General features: G+C 45.4%; 1 protein-coding gene across 1 annotated transcript in view; it reads left to right on the forward strand.

Annotated features, from left to right (window-relative positions):
- Nucleotides 1-648: 648 nt before the first annotated feature.
- Nucleotides 649-23,917, forward strand: part of LOC126039398 (guanylate cyclase soluble subunit beta-2-like) — a 34,854-nt gene continuing 11,585 nt past the window's right edge. Inside the window, exons 1-14 of the mRNA XM_049802483.1 lie at nucleotides 649-796; nucleotides 3,969-4,021; nucleotides 4,613-4,692; nucleotides 7,062-7,125; nucleotides 12,195-12,635; nucleotides 12,722-12,829; nucleotides 13,982-14,055; nucleotides 14,900-14,994; nucleotides 15,181-15,341; nucleotides 15,739-15,838; nucleotides 17,000-17,220; nucleotides 17,308-17,413; nucleotides 19,071-19,174; nucleotides 20,717-20,933. Of these exons, the coding sequence (XP_049658440.1) occupies nucleotides 649-796; nucleotides 3,969-4,021; nucleotides 4,613-4,692; nucleotides 7,062-7,125; nucleotides 12,195-12,635; nucleotides 12,722-12,829; nucleotides 13,982-14,055; nucleotides 14,900-14,994; nucleotides 15,181-15,341; nucleotides 15,739-15,838; nucleotides 17,000-17,220; nucleotides 17,308-17,413; nucleotides 19,071-19,174; nucleotides 20,717-20,933 (1,972 nt within the window). The remainder of the gene's footprint in view (nucleotides 797-3,968; nucleotides 4,022-4,612; nucleotides 4,693-7,061; nucleotides 7,126-12,194; nucleotides 12,636-12,721; nucleotides 12,830-13,981; nucleotides 14,056-14,899; nucleotides 14,995-15,180; nucleotides 15,342-15,738; nucleotides 15,839-16,999; nucleotides 17,221-17,307; nucleotides 17,414-19,070; nucleotides 19,175-20,716; nucleotides 20,934-23,917) is intronic.

Consider the following 23,917-nt stretch of genomic DNA (forward strand, 5'->3'; position numbering starts at 1 on the left):
AAGTGCTGGCCACCTGCTACGCGCCAGCCATAGCTTCCTGCAGGAATCTGAGGTCAGCCTGCAGCTGACGGGGAGCCTGAAGTCCAGGGTCCACGATAGTCCGGTCGGGGCTCACGATGGCCTGAAGGCCAGGTTCCACGATAGTCCACTCGGGGCTCGCGACGGCCTGAAGGCCAGGTTCCACAATAGTCCGCTCAGGGCTCGCGACGGCCTGAAGGCCAGGTTCCACGATAGTCCGCTCGGGGCTCGCAACGGCCCAAGCTCCCTGTCAGGGAGCACTTCCCGCTCATTTGCCCACAAAAAAGAGCGTGTCTCGTTAAAGTTCCAGCCCCTGTTCCCCGAGTCGCTGAGCAAACACGTCCACCGAGCTCAAGAGGTGCAGCAGCAGGGCCAGGCCCCCCGGGAGGGCTGCCGGAGGAGCACCTGGACGGCGGCCCCTGTGGTCACTGACTTGCCGGGCGGCAGCTGGGCTTCCTCTCGGGACACCCCTCTCTCCCCGGAGCCCGGAGTCCTCCCGGCCGGGTGCAGGGGGGTCCATCTCCCCGTCTCTCAGCAGCAGGGTAGCAGAGGAAGGGCCACCTCTGCCTTCCCACGGCCCCGTGCAAACGGACCCACGGGCAGCAGCCACCTGCGGGGAGAGGCCGCGGTATGGCAGCGCCTCGCTTTGCCTGCCACCGCCTCTGCTCTCTAGAGGGTCCGACCGAGACCACGCTGACCTGCAAGCCTGGTAGCCAGGCCTCTGACCTGAGCATTCTTTGGCACGTCCAGGCACCAGGCGCTTTCCAGGTATACACAGGTACCGAGCAGGGTTTCCTTGGTTTTCCCTTTCATTTTCTGGAACGTAATCTTTGATCTAGGCACCCAGAGTTCCCCCCCAAAAGGCCGATGTCCTTTTGCGACCTGCCATCAACCCAGCTGCCTTTAAGAAGGCTCTTAATTAACTCGCAAGGGTTTGGGTTCACCTTAGCTAAAGACCTTCAAGAATTGTCCTCCTCAAAGATTTCCAATTTTATTTTGTTTTTTAAAGCAAGTACGCATCTTAGCAGAATAAGAATTTAACAAATATGTGCATTAATGAAAAACACGTGGGATGAATGTTAACTGCAAACCTTGTCTCTAGTACCAAGCTGTTTAGGAAAACAAAAGCAAGTAAATTCTAGGATGGTCCGAGGTGTTTTAGAAATAACAGGAGCAACGCTTGTGCTATTTTAGCCATTTCATTGTCGAAACGCTATCACAGTTTAGCAACTCCTAGACATCAGGCAACAGTTCAGCAAACCTTGCTTAGTTTGCAGATTTCTTAGAACCACGAATGCCAAAGATTTTTTTTCTGCCAAATTAGGCAAAGTCAGCCAAATGCAAAGGTGTAAATCCTGTCCTCTTGTGTACTCAGCGCCTCTAGCCGTTCTCAGGATCTGGCAGAGATGGAAGTTGCCTGCTATTAGCAAGTAGAAAAAGCACAAGGCAGAATGCCAGCTTCTAAATTAAATAAACAAAAATCCTTTTCTAGTTAACTTTTAAAGACATGTATATTTCTTTCACACCTAGCGCTCAATACAAAGTCAAGTTTAAGTGAGCGGCTGGAAAAGTACCAAAGACTTATATATACTTACATTGCTAAAAGAAAGACTGCATTTTTGAATGCATCCCAAGGATCTATGAAGATGTCCCTCGGTCCGTCTCCAGGCCAGCTGGACTATTAGGAGTTGGGAAGATTTTTTGATCAGAGTGGAAGGTCCTAAAGATCATTTCACAAGCCCCATCAATCAGCCTAAAGCTGGCCCAGTTGCTGTAGGAGAAACATGTCTAAAGAATTGTGCAATTAATTAAAAGGGTGTTTCGTTCCATTGTAGGTTTTCACTCAGGGAGAGTGGCATGGGTTGTTTGTTTGGGTTTTAAAAAAATTTTTTATTTAATGCTGCCTTCACATTTCAGAACTGCCCTATCTTCAAGGACTTATCCCAATGAACAGTCAGACATCCAAAAAACCCCTTATTCAAATACATCTGTTACCCTTAATGACACATTCTAAACACTCCTTCACTGTGGGTAAGAGAACAACACATATATAAACACACTTCTGAAAGGGAGGGAAATGATTAAAATGACTTGTTTATTGAAGTTTTGTGTAATTATAGCTGGTACACCACATACAGGAGCTGTGATGTTACTTACCACATACAGTCGGGTCCCAGTAAATACACTACTGGGCTGTTTAAAGAGTGACATATGGTGCTTACTAACAAAACATGTATAGATGCCTATGAGAAGAAATGCTATGATATTCTAGAGTTGCTTTTTTAGCATTTTTAGGAAAGCATCCACAAAGAAGAGAGTAGCATCAAAGTCCAGCTCTGCATACCTTCTGCCAAACTCCTAAAAAACTTGCTAGGAAGCCAGTATGTTCTGAAGAGGGCTAAGAAACAAAACGTCTGGTGAAATAGATGCAATTCTTTCCATAGGGAAAATTAATTTTCTAGTCATATCTCTCCAGAGCCCAAACCATTAACACTCTCTCTCTCTCTTCATGTCCTCTTCCACTTCTGCTCTTTTTCCTAGATATTCACCACAAAAACAAATAATCCAAGCCAGCCTTCCGTGCATAGAAATCTACAACCATACCATCCAATCCTTTACGTAATTCTGCCAAGCTCTTTCCATGTGTATCAGCTTAGCTTATGGCATTATTCTTAGGATTTTCCCTTCTGATCGAAACTCTTTGCTCCAACGTCTGTGACTTCCTCCTGCACGCAGCTGCCCCAGCCATCAAGGTCTTTGAAACTGCCACAGCGCTGAATGCAAACTGGAGCAAGGCAGGAGGCTTTCATTGCTGCAAAGGCGTTACTTCTGCCAGATGTCTTTCTTTAAAAATATACTTTTATATATACACACACACACATATATACACATGTATATATATATTTTTATTCTCAGTAGAGAGTTTTAGTTTGCTTATCAACAACACATAGCTTAAGACCTACCTCTTCATTCATAGCAGCATACATATTACTGAGACGTCTCTTAGGAAGACCTCCTAAACCTGAAACTTAAACATTCAATTAAAAATTAATATGACTTTCAGGCCTACTTGCACATGAAATCCATTGAAGCCCAGCTGCTGCGAGGCGGTGCCAAGCTGGCTGTCAGATGCACACAGTGCTTGATCAGACTCATTGCTGACAGGAGCTTCGTCCAAGGTCTCATTTCTGCAGCCATAAGGAAAAAAGATGTCTACATTAGGTTGGTAGGAATTTAACCATTAGAGCAGGTTTTTTACAGCGTTTTCTCCTTGGTATTACGCGATGGGTGGAATGCAGAGGATTTTGCTCTGTGTTTTAATGAAGACCTGTGGCAATGACAGAAATTGTCATTCAAGGATCTCCAAGGCCTATGAGAATGACTTGGCTTGAAGGATTGTGCGTCCAAACACACGGATTACCCAATAAAATCTATTACTTTCCTGGTGCTCATGAGTCCTAGTCCTATGAATCAACAGCTCCATTGGGTAATCCCGCATCTTAATTATATTTTGGTGACATGTATGGATTTGAAAGATTCTTCAGGATTATTTTGACCACAAAGTGCTCTGGTGCTGGATGGCTGTTCAGATAGTTCTGCCTCACTCTCCCTTTGTTTAAGCATTGTGCAAGGAAATATTTGCAATGCACAAGAAGATGCAGGGGTCATAGGAACAATCCTGAATGTGGGACAGATTTTCAGAGAGTTATGCCATAAGCAGTACTTGTGAGAAGAGCCCAAAGCCCAGGCAGCCTGCATGACAGCAGCAACCTTGCTGCTCAGGGCCAGGCGCTGTTTTAGCATCAGAATATTCCATTGCTATTCCCATCTCTTTTCCCCAAAGCATGGGAACCAAGGCATAGAGCTGGGGATGTTAGGCTATATTAGAAAAAACAGCCTCAAAAGGTAGTCTAATATGTCTTACTCAATGAGCAATTCTCTCATTTTAGGTGTGGAAGCAGGCAACGATACCTTCTCTTTAATGCCCATACTTACAGGTGAGGTGAGAGAAGACGTGTTGCCCTAGAAGTCCCAGCAAGTTCCATACATAAAACTGCATTACAGTTTTTGGTAGCTGGATGTTGCCACAGGGCAAAATGAGGAATGAAGCTGTCGGCTGAGGGGCAGCAAACGGAAGTCTGGTGAGGACTGGAAGCCAACGTAACTTAGAGTCTGTCATCTCGATGGCCAATCCTTTGAAAGACTTGTTGCTATAGGTTTGGGTTGGCTTTACCTGCGATATTCCTTCCTGCACCTCTGCTTTCAGCTGTAGTTAAGACTATAGTAACTAGCCTGTACACGTTACTGGACAGCAGGATTACTGTTGTTTTCAATGTATTACACCATCAGGCAAGCTGTTGGGACAGAACAGCTGGACAAGTTGAAGCTAGCCTCCTCCCAATTAGCTGCTTGGTGGTTCTGCTTCTCAGTTAGAAACTCACATCTCTCCCGTTTAACGTTTGTACTTGCTTGTTTCAGCTAACAGGAGAAGGTCCAGAATATAGATCTGGTGGCCAGCAGCTCTGGAGTTACATGTGGGATCATCTTCCCTATACCCCATTGCATGTTGCACTGCTTTTCTGTTTTCACTTAGGAAAACGTGGATACCACCATTCACCTGCATTACAAGTATGACTTGTACGAGGCTTTGAAGAGGCGGTACAGCATACTTCGGTAACTGGTGTTTACTTTATACAGTGTATGGGCCCATCAAGCAAGAATAAATTAACATTTTAAAACTAATTCACAAATTAGTTTTAATCTACTTCTCACAAATGCTTCTACTGGCAAAGGACTGTGAGGATGCCTGGTCCTTCGGGCTCCTCACCAGCCTGGCAGTCTTTTCTAGCAGCTCGCACATACTGCATGCTGTGATGCCTATGCTGCGTGGCACAGATTTTCCCAGTCAAGGTTCATTTCGAGGTGGTTTGTTTGCATTGCAGTGCTTCAGAAATACTCAGCTTTCCCTTTCCCAGAAGGCTATTCCATCAGAGAAGGAAAAAGGGAGAAAAGAAAGGGGGAAAGTAGCCAAGCAGCAACAAAGGAGGCATCAAAGCCACAGCACGCTCCTCAAGGGGCTGCAGGCACTGCTGTGCATGCAGCGGAGAGGACAAATTACTCCACCAGCAGTGAGATCCCGAACACTTTGAAACAGTTACATGCACACAAATTACAGCACGCTTGCTGGCCGCATGAACAAAATACAGTGTGTTTGCTGTCTCCGTATTATTCCATGCAGCCAAAGTTAGCATTGCACCTCTGACCTGTAATTCATATTACGGTACAGCTCCTGTTTTACAGGTGCAAATACACATCATGCCACTTCATTAATTCCACAGCCATGTCGCACCCTAGCTCTTGTCCCCCCCTTCCATGAAAGACCAGGATTTGGATTTCACTTGCTTTCAGCAGTGAATGCAGCAGTACTGGTCAGGAAAAAAAGGAGAAAAGCTGGCACGCACACAAGCAGTAAGGGGTTAGCTGCAGTTGCAGTTTTTTAAAAGGCCAGATTTGGGCAGCTTTCTGCTTTCTGCTATGTCCATCATGAGGACAATGCCAGTTTCCAAGTGTATGACAAATCTACACTGGAGCATGGGACACACGCACACTAACTGGCCAGGTCTGATCCTACTAGCAGCCTAGAAGTGAGCTCAAGCTATTTATCCTTCTTCTTGGACAGCTTTTACAGTCTTTGTCAAGTTCTTTGCAGCTACAACTAAACTCCTTCATCCAGCTGGGGCAGAACTAGTTCAAGCGAACTAGAGAGGGGGGCAGATTCATGTTCCTGTTCTAAACAAAATAGCCTTTCAACAAAATAATTCATCTTCAAATAAGACAGAGACGTTTATTCCCTAGCATCACTCAAAGACACGCTATATAGAACCATTTTTGATGAAACCAAGACGGTTCAAGTCAAGAATTGGAAACACTGGGTTCGGCAAAACAAATTATAAGAGGAAAAATCAGTCTCAGGGGGGATTGCTGGAGATCTCAAATATATGTAGCTCCATATTTAATATTAAAACCCTCAAGATCTCAGTTATACTATACCTAGTATTTATATCAGTGCAAACCCCAGCACAAATCCAAAACCAGAACAAAGACTGCTATTGTCCCCAAATTAACCCATAAAAGCTATTGGTTGGCCACAGTACATTGTAAACAGACCAAAAAAGTGCAGTGCATTTTTAGTAGCTAGCCTGGGCTAGTAAAGACTTTTCTTTTTTTTTACTATTGCTAGTCTGCAGAAAGGTACTTTCTGTTCCTGAGGAGTAGTGTAATCAGCTACAGCAGAAGACAGACCAACAGTTTAAACTTTGGAGTGAATCTTTTTAAACACCTAATGCTAGCTGTTTTGGCTGTATTGTTCTGATTTGTGGGGGAAGGACCTTCCTGCATTACAATATATATTCCTTTTATAGAGATACACAGGGAAAACAGAATATATGATAAGCATCAGAAAGTGCATCAGAGACATCATTCCTCAGGTTTTCTTAGTAGTGTGGAGCTTAGCTCTTCTCCGCTCTGCACATCATCTCAATAGACTGTGCCTTTCAAGTTTGTTCATCATTGATTAGATGGAGGGGGTGGTTTAAGGATAAAAGAAAAATTATGGAGATTTTGGGGTAATCCTCTGAAGGGATTCGCCAGGGTGACAGCCACTCCCCCATCACGCGATGCAGCTGCCCTCTTCCCTACCCAGCCCTCCAAGGACAAATGGCTGGCGAGTCAGGTGCTGGTTAGATCATCACCAACACCTACAGTTTCGAAAGGAGAGATCAAAAAGGAGATTATGGTTGTAGGTGGAGACGCAGGAAGCACAAGGCTACCTTCAACTACCTCTTACTACTTGCTATCAGCTAGTCTGTATCTGAGTTTCTTATCCCACCAACTCACCCTTACCACGGACAGGCGGCCACTTTAATTCGCCAGTTAAACCCTTACCCCTAGTAAAGCCCATTACAAAACATAGAGCTGCTCTAACAATCAACCAGCATCTATCATCTGCCTCACTCCTGATCACGGCATTTCTCCCTGTACAGGAGGAATAGGAGCCTTCATCTCACTGTGCCTTTAAAGACCCACGGCCACACACTGGGCACGGAGGCAAGCACTTCATTCTTTCAGTCTTCCTTTTCCTTCCACTTCACTAGAATCCAAATATCTCCCTTAGAACTTAGATTCTTTTAACTTGTTAGCCATCCTTGCTTGGACATTTAAAAATTCCTGCTTTATAGCCCTTCTACTTGACAAATATACAGAGTTTCCTTAGAGCTCCTTAGGGACCTCTCTCAGCCCTTTGGACCTCTCTCATATTTCCATCACAGATTTCCACCTGGATTTTACAGGAGAATTTACTACTCCCTATTTAGCACGCCCTACTTACTTGCAAACTTCACTTCTCTTGCTGAAGGAAGGGAAGTTTTTTGTATACCTCCGCCCTTTCCCACAGTGCCTCGCTGTCAAAGCTCAGATCTAGTCCTTCTTGGGGATCATGGGAGCTGTAGTCCTCTGAAAACCGAGACCGTGATGGGCTTGTGCCCCTCCTGAAGCTGCAGAACAGTTTGACCCTATCCACAAAAATAGGATGTTAAACTTCACCTTTGCACAGAATGGATCGAAGTATTTTTCCGTCAAAGATACTACACGGGATATAGCTCACAGATTCAGTTCAAATGAGGAAAGCTAGAGGAAACATGTATTTGTTAATAATGGTATGAGAAATCTAAGCACACTGTATAATTAATACTATTGCAAAATATTACTCAGAAGAGTAAAAGCAGCAAGGAAGCTGAATATTACATCTAAAGCACCAAGAGAGCATCCGCGGTAGGTGGTTTGGTGGGAAAGGGTAGCCAAGGAGAAAGCTCACTAGAAGAAAGAGCTGTTTAATTTGAACGAGCCTGGATGCCTGGAGGCTGGGGCAGAACTCAGACAAGAGGAAAGTAAAACCATCAGCATATTCAGTAATATTTGCAATTTAACAGTTAAAGGACTAATTAAGACCCGCAGCCACAGGAAACCTGAGTCTACCTCTTAAGAACAACACCCCAGATATTTAATATGCCACAATGGAGGAGAGCTGGATTATCATTTCCAAAAGTAGAGCAGCAATTTCTCACAATATTAAAGCCAAATAAAGCTAGTGCCAGCATTTACCAGTTATTGGTTTGACATTGTTGGGGATGTGCTGCTAAATTGCTTTGGGTTCTTGAACTGGGCCCTTGGAGTTTTTTGAGTTACATAGCAGACCATAGGTGACATGAGTAGTACCTGAAAGGCCTCTTTTCAAAGCACAGGGAAGGGACGCTGGTGGGATGGAAGAGAAATATACCACAGACCCCTCAGACACAATCTTGTTTAACAGCACAGCCTGCATAGGCTGGTATTACACGAATTTCTTCGTTTGACACAAGCACCTTAAAGTTTGTAGTTACTTTTCCAAAGGAACAAGATGCCAGAAAGCACCCAAGCAGCTCCATATGCTAATAGGTTTGAGCTACGTGGCTCAGAGTACAATACAGACGTAATAGCACAGCACCAAAGATTGATGAGCCTTGGCTTTTACCCATTTTTGCATTATTCTTGACTGCATTCTTCCAGTCTCCTGGAGAACTGTGCCGTCTGCGAACTGCAGCAGAAGCGAGCCTGGCCCAGGCAGCCGAGACAAATGATTCTTTGTAGCTCATTGCAGTGTTATTAAAGCTGGAACAAATTTCATTAACTAGCAATCAGAGACAAAAATACAAGTAATGAGCTATTTTCTACTTAGAAAACAACGATACTGGATGCTTGCTCTTGAATGTAAGTTGTGATACACAAGGCAAGCTGAAGAAAATACCCAGAGGAACACGCACAAAGACTTTAACCAGAAAGTTTCATGCAGCGAAAGTACCCACAGGGCCTGTTTCGCCTTTGCACGATGTATTTTCACGGGTGCAGCCCTGACTCCCCAGCTCAGGGAAGATGAGCGCCCAGGGAGGGAAGCGCCAGGGCAGGTCACGCGCAGGGAGGGAGGAACTCCGGGGCAGCACACGTGGAGAGCCGGGCGAGAGGGAACGATGCCAAAGGCCACCCAGCTCTTGGAGCAAATCATTCATTTCTTCAATTCCCTCCCCGTCAGTGTGGTAAAGGGCACCTGTGAATGGGTTTTGGACCCGAGCGGGTAACTTTTCCCTACAGTTTTGCAAAGCCAATTTAAATGTTACTGACCCAGCCTCCCGTCTCCCTCTCAGCTTAACAGATAACCAGAGGAGCTGGGGTTTTGAAAGCTTTCTTGAGAGTAAAGCCTGCACTAGAACAATTTCCCTGCTCTTGAGTTAGTCTGCATTAACGACATTTAAATTTTGACCAGGGTATTTAATAAGAATTCAAATATAACTGTTGGGGTTTTTAAGTATATATTTCAAAAATTAGAGCCATCCAAACTATGCAGGGCAGCACATCTTCTGTGTTTATTTTTATTCCTAATCTAGACTCTACATCAGCTGTCCTCATGGTTTGGTAGTGTGAAGTACTGGAAGCCTACCAATACATATATATAAAACTTCCTTTTTGGTTCCCATTGGTAGAAGGACAGATTCTTTTTCTCTTCAAGTCACTAAAAAGTCGCTGTGTGGGCTAATTCAAGACAAATGTGAACACATGATATCTGAACAACGGATGTGAGGCTGCGTTTGAAGGAAGTATGCTGAAAAGGACTGTGTCCTAGGGGTCTTCACTAGGAGAGAGTGCTGGCAACCACTCGGAGAAAGGATTCTGTTACTGCTGTGGTATTTTGGGCTCCAGACTGCAATGTTTAGAATGTGCTCTGCTCAGACGGTTATGGGAGCAGCCCCTCCGCCATGGCAACTAACATATGGCTTTGCATTGTTGCTAATAATCACACAACAGAAAGAAAAAGAAGTAAAAAGGAGGACGTCCTTGCATACACAGACTATGGAAGTCTATGGCTGCATTCTGCAGGGCTGTAACTAGAAGTTATAAATTGCTATATTGCATATTTTCACTTCTCATCTAATTGAAAAAAACCCCAGTGTATACAGTTTTTGCAGATAGGCCATCTATTTTGCTGAACTACCTAGAGCTCAAGGATGCCGTTTAGTCCTAGCTGGGTACAAGCACAAGAAAAGGCCAGGGGAAATTGGCTCTTGATATAATTGGTTTTGTCAGGTATGGACGAGTATCTCTTTTTGCAAGGCCACAGCACCCCCTTTCCATATTAATGGATCTTTTGCCACAAAGGCAGAAGAAATATAAGACACATTTGCTCACAAACTGCCGGGAAGGTTGCAGAATTTTGCAGGGTTAGCAGCACAGCCCTTAGCCTGCTGTTTGGCTTCCAGACGCATCACTTCTAGCAATTTATAAGGGACCGATGCACTTGATCGGTAGTTGACTCCATCCTCAGCACCGGACACTGAGCTGGTTATGGGGGGAAGGACAGGCTGTGCACAGGTGAAGCCCACGGAGGACTTTTCAGCCATACTTCAACTGAAGGTATCCTGCGCCCTCGCAATGAGGCTCAGCCTCACAGGAGAGACACCAGGAGAATACCAGTGCGCAGCTCTGCCTGAACCTATCCCCATCCACCCTGCATGTTCTGGAAAGGAAGAAACCCTCTGAAACTAAAGACATCCTGCTCCAACCTCTCCTTTACATACCCAAATACACCTGCTCCGCTGCCCCTGCAGCAGATGGCAATTTGTGTCAGTGCCAGCCCACTGCAATGGGGTCCAGCATAGACTGAGAGACCTGAATATGCCGTGCCAAGAGAGACCGTAATCACTGTCACTGGAGCACAGCAACAGATTGGGAAGGGGAGTATTGTTGTCTTCATTTTACACAGAGTGGGCTGAGATACAGCAACAAGTAGGGTGTTCTGTCTTTGATTAAAAGACTGGTGATTATACACAAAAATAGCTGCCTATCTTAAAATTCTAGGAAGCACTGATTACATTGTGCCAAAGGAATAAAGAAATCCTAAAGAGTCACACCAGAAGTGTATTATAAATTTTTCTCGCTTGCTTTCTGTTCTCTTACTTGGAAGGCTTCTGTTACCCAGCTAGAGTTGACAGAGGTGGCCGAGGGCACATCACAGGCCATGGACTGCGAAGGGCGAGCAGCCCAGTGAGCTGCCCACAAACGATCCTGGCTTGGAGATTCTTTATCTAATTTTCTCTCATAACGACAAACAGACCTGAAAAAATAGTAGGATCAATTCACTAACCAAAGGAGGGCTAAAGCAATAATGATAAATTCAATTCCAGTATGTATTACCTTGTGCAATATAGATTTAGTATACAGCTATTAATTTGAATTTTGGATAGCTTATCTGAACTGCATCTCCAAACCTTTTGGATAGTCACTAATCTTTGTTACTAAAAATCACTGGATTGCTTATGTAGGTGTCACGCATACAATGAGAAAAGAAAAGATACTAAAGAACTAGAAGAGAAGATACTACAGTACTCACTTTATTTGCAAATCCCTCCAGTGACTCAGGTTTTATAAATCTGAAAATTAGTTTTAGTTATGCATAATAAAAATTAATTTCTAAATTGAAGGCAATAAGCAAACCCATACAATTCTTAGACGATGCGGTGTTTACTCCTCTTCCATTTCCTTCAGCTTTATCTTCCTGATTTGTCATCTCTAGCATCGAGTTATTGGTATTCATATCAACAGCAGTTTTACGTGGGTAAAATTTGCACACCGAAAAATCAGTAATCTCATCGCGAGTTCCATTTGCGTTGATGGCACTGACAGTCATGAACTCCTACTCCGATTATTTTTAGCTACTTTACAGGCTGCGGTAAAGCAGCGAGCCCGGCTGTGCAACTGAGACGCTGTTCTTCAGGTAACTACAATAAGGGTGTCTTCGCCCTTTTGGGGGACAGCCGTACATCCGCACAGAAAGCAGCTCCGCCGCTAAGGGCGGCGCGAGAGCGGGGCGCGGGCTGCAGGGCTGGGGGCCTGTGGGCTGGGGGTCCGGCACCACCTCTCGCTCGGCAGCGGCCACGGGTGCTTCTTACAACCGCGGCACGGGCAGCAAACCGAGAGACAGGTCATCTGTTGCGCTGGCTAATGCTAGCTCCGAGAGGTGTACGTTTAAATAAATATTTGATATTGTCCAGGAAGTACAGAGGGGTTCGCGTGTACGTTTCTCTGCTAAGCTAGCCCTCTACGCGCCGTTGCGGGAATACAGCGGGTGCACGGACTTTCCTTGGCTCTCTTCTCCCGAGCCTCCAGCTCTGGAGAAGAAACCCGGTTTAGTGATCATGAGGTCACGGGAGACTCACCAACGTCTGCAGGATAGAAAGGGTGAGGGGAGGACGGAGGAGGCTGTGGGAGGACAGGGAGAGCACAGGGCCGGCGGGACGGCCGTCATCGTTAAAAAAGCAAGCAGCACCCGTGCCCCGCGTAGGGACCGCTGCCCGGGTTTTGACGCGCCTGCTGAGCACCTGTGTACGGCACCCGTGAAGAGGACGGAGCGATCAGAGCCCGAGCGAGGAACCGCCACAGCAGGAGCAAAACCCCGGCTGCCAGAGCGGCGCAGAGCGCTGGCTCAGGCCGTGGTCCCCTGGAGCGTCCCACAGGCCCCGCACCCAACGGCGGCAACCGGGAGGCCGAAGCGGGGCTGCCACACCCACGGGGCTGCCTGCGCCCGTCTGCTGACAGAGGGCGGAAAACGCGTCTGTAGGCGGGGGAGAGTGGTCTTCCCCAAACAGCGCTCCGCCGCGTCCTCTCGGGACGCGCTCCTGAAAGCCACCTACGAGTAATTCTGCCAAAAATACACCTAGGAGATGAGGTACCTCTGCCAGGCACTAAAGGCCACGAACTGACTGCATCGGAACCCGATCCCTGTATCCCTGTAACCCCCACCCCTCCCGCTGCCCTGCCGGCCGCAGACCCGGCCTGCACTGATGGGCAGTCCTGTGCAAGGGGCTTCACCGCCTGCTTCTGGCCAGGCCCACGGCCGCCCCCGCCGCTCCGGCGGCGCGACCCTCGCGGCGGCCGCCGGCTGTCACCGCGCTGGCAGCCGCGGGCGAGAGCGGCGGGGCCGGGCCTGGCCGTGCCGCCGCCCCCCGGGCAAGGCAGCGGGGCGGGCGCGGCGGGAGCCGGCGGCGGCGGCGGCGGCGGCGCTGGGGGCGGCTGCCCGAGCCCGCGGCCGGCGGCGGCGGCAGGATGGTGGGTGAGCGAGCGGGGCGGGCGGCGGGCGGGCTCGGGGGGCTCCCCCCCCCCCCCACCCCCCGGCCGGGCCGCCGGGACCCGCAGGGGCGGGGAGGGGGGGGGCAACCCGGGCCCTCGTCCAGCCGCCGGCGGTGCCAGGCTGCCCGCGGGGGAGGCGGCGGGGGGCGAGTCGGGACAGGCAGCGCCCGTCGGGGACGAACGGGCACCCCCGGCCCGAGAGCCCAGGCGGCCGAGAGCGTCCTGCCTGCCGTGCCGGGGGCCGGACGGTAAGCCGCATCGCTCCGGGGGACTCGGACCACGCCACCCTGCGTGGATGTGATCGTGGCGCTGCTGTGACGGCGCTACTCCCTTAGCGTCCCTTTCCCCCGTCTCCGGCGTCCGGTTTGTCAGCCCTAAAGCAAAAAATAGCAGGCACGGCAAAGCCAAACTTACCTCCTGATGCCGCAGCCGTGCGTGGCTGCTGTTGCAGCCGCCGCGGGGGACGCGCTCCAGGCTGCACGCGTGGCACAGCGCATCCCTGACCCGGGCTCTCCGGGTCCTTATCTGCAAAACAGGATTGAACGTGTTTGCTCTGGTTTGCTGAACGCTTGTGAAATGCCGAGATAAAGGCTCTGCTGTTTGCAGAACGACAATGGCTGTCGAGCCTTATTACTTTCTCTTCTGCAATATAAATTTAGCGGTGGAATCTTAAATACAAGAAGGGGGCATGTTTGGGCGGCACTTTGAAAATCAGTACGTCTTTTCCACGGTCATCTGTTTGCTTTTGCAGTATGGATTTATCAATACGTGCCTGAAGTCTTTGGTGGTTGAAAAGTACGGTGAAGAAACATGGGAAAAATTAAGGTAATGTGTTCCCAATACACGTAGTGTGTTGATAGAAAACGGTCGGGCATTTAGCAGCAGAGGATTCTAGTTTCTCACTGGTAAATGGCAGCTGATCTACCTATCTCAAGTAATCGTTAGAAGTAACTAGCAGGACAAATGCAAGAGTTTCGTACCTTGTAACACTTCATAGTCTGATACTAATTTGTCCCAATTAGTTTGTTATATAGATAATTAAGGGTGACATTTAGTCTTATAGACGATTGTGCAATAGAGTCGCTGGCTCACTGGGACAATATCGAGAAGTAATTACACTGAAAAGATGTCATCCTTGATGTGAAGTCAGTTTAATTCCAGTACTTTCAGAAAAGCAGCTAATGTAGCATCTTCTCTGGTTTTGTCTTTACTTTATGAGCTGTGTGGTATTTTCCAAGATATGAAGATACATAAATGATACTGAGATATATACATATAATAGCCATTGAAGCCAATATAAAAAATGAGCAAGGTTTTGGTCAAGTCTGTGGAGACCCAGGAGCCTGATGTTGCATTGAACAACAAGCCAGTAGACCAGAAGACAAACAAAGATTCCACTTGCTCTAGCACCCCACAAGTATGATGCCATAATCCTTGAAAGAGTGCCATAAAACCGTAACATGAACCAGCACAAACAGAGAGGTGGACACCACCGTTCAGCCATGTTAAAGCAACACTCTTAAACCATGAGGGTGTTCCAACGTAACGCTTGAAGGAGGTTAAGGAGTTGGTTAACAGCAAACAGTGCTTAATTAATGCCAGTTGGGTCACCCAAGCATGTTATATTTACAGCACCGCTGACACAAGAATATTGTCTTCTCTGTTGCAGACTGCAGGCCGGTGTCCAGGATTCTTTCTTGACTTTCGAGGTTTACAAAGATGAGATCACAATGCAGCTTGTCGACAAAGCCTGCAAAATATTGGGTATGCATCCCCGTGCCTCAAAAATGAACCAGCCTGGGTCACCTGCAGCCCAGGTTTTAGTCTCCTGTGCTCTTTGGAATGCCCTCCTTATGTTGCCAGTTTTCTGCGTTCACTCTTAATCCGCCTGACAGCATTTCAAGAATTTCCAAGCCCTTCTTATTCATTAAGGTATCTTTATTTTGCCAGGTGTTCCTGCTGATACAGTTCTGAGAGAGTTTGGAGAGTATTTCTTTGAATTCTGTAAACGCTCAGGCTATGACCACATGCTGAGGACACTGGGTGGAAATCTCTATGAGTTCATAGAGAACCTGGATGCGTTGCACAGCTACCTGTCCCTTTCTTACCAGGCAAGTTTGAGTAGTAATTACTGAGCAGGTATGGGTGGACTCTGCCAGAGTTTGCAACACAAGGAACAGTATCTCATAGGTGTGAATGAATAATGGAAAAAAGATGCTATGACAGGCTCTCCTGTGTTCTGAAACTGATTACTCAAAAATGTTAGGACAGCTTTTTAAAATAATTTTTTCTGAGTAGTCCTCAACCTTAGATATTATTTAGTACATTGGCTCTAATGCATAGTAGATTTTCCTTCACAGGTGAGCATATTTAATCTTCTGTTTTTCAGCTTATTCATATTAATGCTTATTTTATTAAGACATGGGATGCTTTTGTACAAGTGGAATTCACCAGTATTCTTTATCAGAAAAAGATACTGAAGTTTTGGGTTTGTTTGTTTTTCCTCAGGAGATGAATGCACCATCTTTTAGAGTAGAAAAGAATGAAGACGGGTCAATGCATTTACACTACTATTCAGACAGAAGAGGTCTGTGCCATATTGTGCCAGGTAATCAGGTGGAATGCAGAGTACAGATCAGCTGGTAATGCAATACATACACAGAGTAATCATATATTTGCAGTTATACTTTGCTCAGGTTTCAGAATCTTTTTTCAGAGAAGGACTGGCCATGGAATTGAAGCCCAGTATTGTTTAGTCACCAGACATCTGACCTCAGTATGTCTCTACTGCCTGATCGCTCCTAGCTCCCAGTAGCTTCCATCAAGATTTATGATAAGACAACCCAGGCCATAAGTGTCCATTCCTGCTATATAGAACTCCTATAGAATTCCCTTCCTGGAGGAAAAATTAAAGTTCATGGTGTGTATTGTATCTAACTGTTGATTAGTTCTCAGTGACTCGAGGTCCTTACATTACAGTGAAGTAGAAATTATAGTTGATTTGAAGACATCCATCCATCCTGTAATAAATACTCCTGCAGTACACGCAATCTGTAAAACTACTATTGAACCCTGCTCAAAACTGAATCTTTTACTGGCATTTATAGAAATCTCCACAGTTGTCCTTGTGCAAAGGTTAAACAGCTGTAAGTCTGTAAGAGATGGTCATATTCCTTTCTTTCATAGATGCTGCTGAATTTAGAAGTTTATCAAATTTTCCCCCTTTGTCAAAACTCATTTCATGTTCCTGTTGAAGCACAGAACTATTTGGAATGTCAGACAGAGCTTTTCATGTCATTGCCCAGTATTTTGCCTAATAGCTAAGCAGAAATGAGAAGACTGATTGTGCATCTTCATGAAAGATATTTCCTTCCTTTCAGAAGAAAATATTCTGCTATGACTGAAATAGATTGTTATAGCAGAATCTCTTTAGATGCCCTGCACTTTTTGGGTTAATGGGAATTCATATTATTGCTATGTATGACTATTTGGACACATTCTTCAGATGGATATCCTGATGAACTGCTTCTGGTGAAAATATGCATTCATCATCAGACCAGACAAAAGAAACAGTAACTTTAAAGGTTGTCTCCTATGCCCATATTCTTACCACGGCAATGGTAGTAGGAATGACACAGGTTGCTTTCTTCTTCCAGAGTCCTTTAGAAAAGTGATTTCTGAAACAGTGAAATTCCACTGTTGGCCCTCTAAAAGGGAAAATGGAAAGGGTTTGTTCCTGGCAATAGTTTGTCTTTTGTTTCCTCTTCAGGAATCATCAGTGCGGCAGCCCTGGATTTTTTTAACATTGAGATTTCAATGGAAATAGTCAATCAAACAGAAGAAGAAGAAAGAACTGGGAAAAAAGAACATATTGTTTTTCTTGTCACTCAAACCCCTGTGTTTTCATACAAGGAAAGAAATGAATTTTCTTCCTCACTTCAAAATCTGGCTGACTCTGAAAAACAAATTGAGAACCAACTGAATAAAGAGGTACTTTAATGTTCATTATCACTATATTATTGAAATATTATTAAAATAAAAACACCCTTGATTTTCCCTTTGGATTTATTTCAACAGGACCTTGAAAAAAACAAGAATACAATTAGAGACAGAGGAAGCTCTGTTTGTCCTGCCAAGAAAAGCCACTGGAAAACAATAAAAGGAATAATCACGTTAGGAAAAGGTGAGCTATCATTCAGAGGGAGCTTGTCATCATTTCTGAGTCTCTTCAGCAAGAAAGTCAGTAAGCCTCCCTATCTCCACCCACTCATCTATTTTGAAGTTACCATTCATACTTCCTCTGTGTTTTTTCAAAATGTTTCTGGTTAAGTTGCTTTCAGTTAGACGTTGGTAATCAAAGAAAAATTGCAGATAATAAGCATGCTTAGTAATGTCAGATACTTAAATGGAATATGACCTGTCACTTTTGTCTCTTAAGCAGGGTTTTCTTCTGAAAAGTATTGCTCTATAAAATGTCATTTTGTGGTACATTTGATACTTCCTTCTCATGTCGCTTGGTCTATGGTGATTAATTTAAAAGAGTGTTTTTTAACTTTGTAGCTGCTACTCCTTTCCAAAGTTATTGACTGCAGTAAATTCTGAAAGCCAAATCACACCGTCTGCTACCAAAAATCTACTGCTAATCTAGTAATCTCTGTTTATACCTTTATATATTATATGTTTATATATGTTTATAAAATGGAAGGATTTTTTCATTTAGGATCTTTTGATTCCCCAAGAGGAATGAGAATCCAGCTCAGTATCACCAAGCTGTCTGGATTCTGGGAGGAGTGAAAAATTGAACCTGATATCATCTGGTACAGTGCCACACACATTACAAGAGCAGATATACTGAGTGAGAAATTAATAGATACTCAAAATTTTAGAGTAGCATTATTACTTGAAAAGAATAAAGTCCTTTAATAATTAATGCTAGAGTTACCCAAAGCCAGACTTTGAAAAATGAAAACCCCACACTGACTTCCCCTGAAGCAGTAAGAGGTCTAAACATTGGGTCCTGAATTTGTAATCTTTGCCACCAGTCTCATAAGTGACTTGAGCGTTTGTTATCAAGCAGAATTTACTAGCGTAACTGTCATAGCCACCTTCTGGGGGAAAGGGATTGCTTGAAATAATCATAATTTTGATTATTGTGAGTTACTGGAGAATCCAAGTTTGTATTGTGAAGATCAAAGGCTTTGGGTGCTTCAGTCAGATGAGCTCTTTTGACTATTTTACCCATTTTATTAATTTTTCAAATATATCTGTTCACTAGCAAGAACAAACTCCTCTGTAGGTTTGTGACCATTTTGAAAAACAATCAGGGTAAGTAAAATAGAAACCAAATAGTAATTTGGTCTTTGTGTTATAGACTAGAGTTCTTTGTATAGGTGACTGAAGCCTAGATCATGCTGGGTTTTTTTCTCCGTAAGTGTCCCTTAGTAGCTAGCAAAGTATATTAAATCAAATTTTGTGTATATTTTTGTGGAATACAGCTGTGTTATATTGCTATGGCATCTGCAAATTCATAGAGCAGCAACATCTACAGTTGTTTATCTACTCTTATTGTTTCCACATAATTTCATGCATCTAATGCTCTATGGTTTTTTTGTGGTTAAGTTTTAAACTCTCAGCCAACTCAGCTTAGTTGCTAATCAGCTGTGTATTAAAACTGCAGAGCATTTAACACAGATGTATGCACACTTCTGGATCCACACACTGTTTACTTTGTCTTCATTCATTATGATATAGGGTCCTGTCTCACTGAGTGCTAAAAAGTAACGCTGACTAGTTTTATGAGGTGCAACCCCGTTAAAAACTACACATTTATCTTGCCACAGGTAAGCTCCTGAGAGGATTTGATCCTGTTTACCCCAAGAGCCTCTGGATTGACACAAAAACATTTTGCAATGGACTTCCTTTTCATATGGTTTTTGACAAAGAGGTAGGACAAGCATGTGGTAAGGGCCTATAGCCTGCGTAAACCATATAGTAATTTTCTTCTGTTCTGACTGTCCTACAGGTCACTGCTGCTTGTGCTCTGTGTACAGTGCACACTCCTTTGTAGGATTTGCAGAAGTGCTCTGTGCAGAGACGCGCAATAAAAGTCACTCGTAACAACTGGATCTGGATCATTTCAGATAGGAATCTCCTTTGAATTGATTGAGATTACCATGTCTGAAACAGCTGCTGATATGCCAACAAGGTTTATTGCAGCAGTCTATCCGTTACCAAACACCAAACAGAATTTTCTGAGGTTGCTGGCCACCTTCCTGTCCTTGGATGTGCCAGACACACAATCCGTCCTTTAAACTGGCTTTGTACTTACAGCTAGTCGCCCTCTCCTCCCAGTTACTAATCTATCCAGAGGCTTTTGTAAGGCTTTGCTGGCAACTGAGGCCCTGCATGCTTCCTGAGTCTGCTCCATGCTTCTGCTGGGAAAACCCAGCTACCTACTAAATTGGGCAGCATGCAACCCCACGTAGTAGAAACTGGAGCCCAAAATCTCTTTCTCTTCTGGGGGAGGATTGAGCCTCCTCTCCTGTGCACGCATACTCTGCAGCAATGGAATTGCCCTTCCCTTGGCAGGGACTGCCCTGTGGCTGGTTTCCAACTAGCCTGGGTTCCCACCAAGCTACAGTTCCTCTTGCTCCCAACTCTGTGGAGAGAATATTAGCTTAAGACAGGAGCAAAGAAAGGAGAAGCTGAGAATAGGACAGGAGAAGAAAGCTGAATACAGCCACTCGGGGAACATGTTTTGGCATCATGCTGGTAGAGATTCCAGAGCACATAGTCTGCTTCGTGCCACTGTCCACATTAGCCGAAGTTCAGAGTTTTAAACTTTTCAAGACATCCAGTCTGCATAATTTGAGAAAATTACTGGTGTGGAAAAAGGGCAAGTCATGCACCCATTATTGGTAGCTAGGTCAGAGCTTTGGTAACTCTGATGACAAGCAGTGAAGGCAGGGTGGACATTTCTGCAGGAGTTAGGAGCTCATGCATGGTCAGCAGGCTAAAAGAGAACAAATAAGCCTTTACACAGCAATGGTTAAGATGAGGTAACCCATGGCATCCATTAGAAAATCAATATTTGCCAAGACATTTTATGCCACAGTTATTTTCTTTTTGGAATGCAGAACACACTCTGGTATCTCTAATTTTCTCTTGCAGCTGCCTGTAAGGCTATTTGTTAGGCCTACACAAATGCAAGCAAGGATAATAGCAGATTGTTTTGTTTTGTTTGGAACAATTGATAGGGAAGAGCATTTGGATAATAACATTCCTTTCTGGGGGCTTTGTCTCGCTATGAAGGACACTCAGTCAGAGTTTTGCAGTAATACACTAAGATAGAAACTTTGCTCAGAAATAAGCCACGTAGTATAGCAAGGCTAGGTGCGTGTACACGTATAAACAGTGATCAGCTATAGCTTGGCTTGAACCCAAACAGGATATGAATTATAACCATTGTCCATATTTTCTTTTTAAGCTCAAAGTGAAGCAAGCTGGGGTGAGCATTCAGAAGATTGTACCTGGCCTCCAGACCATGGGCATCTGCTTGGATCACTATTTCAGTATCGTTCACCCAGAAGTACCCTTCACCATCTCTAGCATTCAGAAATTCATCAACAGCCAATTTGTTTTCCAGACTAGAAGAGAGATGATGCCAGAGTCATGGAAACACCGGCCAATGCTAGAGCTGAGAGGTACTTAACTGTTTTCAATAGCATAAGTGTTCATAGTAAATCAGGAATTATACTGGAGTTGAACTAATGCCTTTCTGTGGACTTCTAGCTTCACAATAAATCCTATAAATAGCCTTGTCTTTGTGCAGTGAGGAGAGGATTAGATGGTTCTGTTTAGAGAAACAGTACTTTAAGATGCTTGTAGACAAATTCTGCTATTACTTCACCAGATTTTGAAGGTTTTCAGTCAGAAATAACAACTGCGCTCCCATTTGAAAGGCTTAGAAAGACAGTGTTTTTCTAATGCTGCAAACCCCACATCTTTGCAGGTTTCCTGAGTTACAGGGGCAAGGCCAAGGTAGGATTAGATTGTTTTCTGAATCATCTCTAGTCTCAGTTATTCACAGAGTCACAGAATGACTCAACTCCAGTTGAGTTTGGAAGGGACCTCTGGAGATTGTCTAGTCCATCCCCACTCAAAGCAGGATCAACCAGAGCAGGTTAATCAGGACCATGTCTAGCTGGATTTTGAGTGTGTTCAAGAATGGAGACTCTACAACCTCCCTGGGTGACCCGTTGCAGTTTTTAACCACCCTTACAGTTTTTTCTTATGTTTAAATGGAATCCCTGCATTTCAGTTAGTGTCCATTGTCTCTTGTCCTTTCATTGGATACTATGGAGAGAAGTATTTTTTACTCCCTCCTATCAGGTATTTATACGTATTGATAAGCTCCCCCTGAAGCTTGTCTTCTCTAGGCTGAACAACCCCAGCTCTCTTAGTTTCTCCTTACATGAGAGATGCTCCAAGCCTTCCCAGGTCCTACACCCTTTACTTCTTGAAAATAGGAGTGACATTTACTTTCTTCCAGTCCTCAGGAACCTTCCCCAGTCACCATGACCTTCAAAACTAACTGAGAGTGGCCTTGCAACGACGCTGGCCAGCTCCCTCAGCGCTCCTGGATCCATCACATCAGGTCTCCTGGACTTCTGTGTATCAAATTGGTTTAAATGTTTACTAACCTGAGCCTCCTGTGCCGATGGTAGGTCTTCATCGCTCCAGACTTTCCCGCTGGTCTCAGGGCCCTGTGATTCCTGAAGGGTGATTCTCACAAGCAATGACTGAAGCAAGCAAGGCACAGAGTACCCTGGACTTTTCCATATCATTTCTCAGCAGCTCCCTTTCCCTGGTCAGCAGCAGGCACACGTTTTCACTACTCTTCCTTTTGCTGCTCGTATACCTGTAGAAGCCCTTCTTGTTCCTTAACAGTTGCAACTCCAGGAAGGTTTTGGCTTTTTCAGCCCTGTCTCTTCCTCTGGGGTGACCTGACCCTGCTTTCACATCTCATATTCTTTCTTTTTTATGTTTGAGTTTAGTCAGGAGCTCCTTGTTCATCCATGCAGGTCACTGCTGCTTTTGCTTGACTTACTGCACATCGGCATAGACCTCCTTGGAAGAGGACAGCCTTGGAAATCATGAGCTCTTCTGGACCCTTCTTCTTTCCAAGACTGTATCCCATGGGATTCTTCCAAGCAGATCCCTGAATGGGACAAAGTCCAGTCTCCCGAAGTCCAGGGTTGCAATCTTGCTTTTTTTTGCCTCGTTCCTCTTAGGTTCCTGCACTCCACCATCACACAGTCTTTGCAGCCAAGGCTGGGCCTAGCTTTCGCATCCATAGTTCTTCACTGTTTGTAAGCATCAGGTCTAGCTGGACACCGCCCCTCATCGGCTCATCAGTCACTCGTGTCAGGAAGCTCACCTGTGTCAGTGCCTCAGTGCACGCCAGAAACCTCCTGAATTGTTTGTGCCCTGCTGTGTTGTCTGTCCAGCAAATATCAAAGTAGCTAAAGTCCAACATGAGGCTTCCTCCACTTGTCTTAAGAAGGTCTCATCTACTTTTTCTTTCTGCGCAGGGCATCTGTGGCAGACACCCGTCACAACGTCACCCACATTGGTCTACCCTCTAATCCTTATCTAGAAGCTCTCAGCTAGCTCATCATCCAGCCCTAGGCAGAGCTCCACACATTTCCCTTCCCTTGCTCTCTCGCATAAAAGACAGCTCCCCCTCCTTGCCCGCTTGTCCTTTCTGAAGAGTCCGCATTCATCCTTTGCAGTAGTCCTGGTGTGTGAACTACCCGACCAAGCCTCTATGGTCTCAATGACATGGTAGCCCCGAAACTGCACACAGACCTCTAGTTCCTCCTGGTTTTTCCCCATGCTGTGCACATTTGTGTACAGACACCTCAGAGAGGTGTCCAGTCATGCCCATTTCCCAGAAAAGGTATGAGAGTTGCCTGCATAATGCCGTCCTGTGTGCTTTTCTTTGCAGAGGTTAGAACCAAATACATAATGTAAGGCATCACTCTGGGGCGATGCCTGCAACATGGTTGTATTGTCACTTGGTTTTGGTGGGGATTCAATGCCAGTTGCCCTGTGAATCTCCCCAGCCCTCAGCTATGGCCTTCTGCTTCACTGGGGACCTGGGGAAAGGACACAGTGCCAGCCCTCGGAGCCAGCTTCTGCTTGTGGAGCCACTGGGCTCAGCATGGAGATGCACTGAGCTGTGTAACTGTCCGGGTCTCGCCTCCCCATAGCTCTACACATCAGCCCAAGCACCCAACACAGAATCGCTTTGCTCTGCTAAGAATTTTCTTTGCCAAAGAAATTACTTCTTTGTACACATAACAACATTTTAAACCCAGCCACCCAGCACAGGCAATGCCCGTTCACAGGTCTTGGATTGCATCTTTGGCACATACGGACAATAATGAAACGCGGGTGAGCAGTCTCGCAACAATACACCGCGAGCATCACTCCTGCCAGTGCCCGGTTCCCGTCTGCCGGTGAGGGGCGGGAAGGGGCAGGGGAGGAGGGAAGAGCTTAGAGACCAAGTCCTGATAATGTTGCTACAGCTGGAGGAGAGAAATGGTTTCCCCTGTGCCTCCATGCATTTTTGGTTCCTAAAATGTGAATACATGATTCATTCTTAATTTATGCCTTTGAGGGG

Source organism: Accipiter gentilis, chromosome 6 (assembly GCF_929443795.1).
Source record: "Accipiter gentilis chromosome 6, bAccGen1.1, whole genome shotgun sequence".
NCBI lineage: Eukaryota > Metazoa > Chordata > Aves > Accipitriformes > Accipitridae > Astur > Astur gentilis.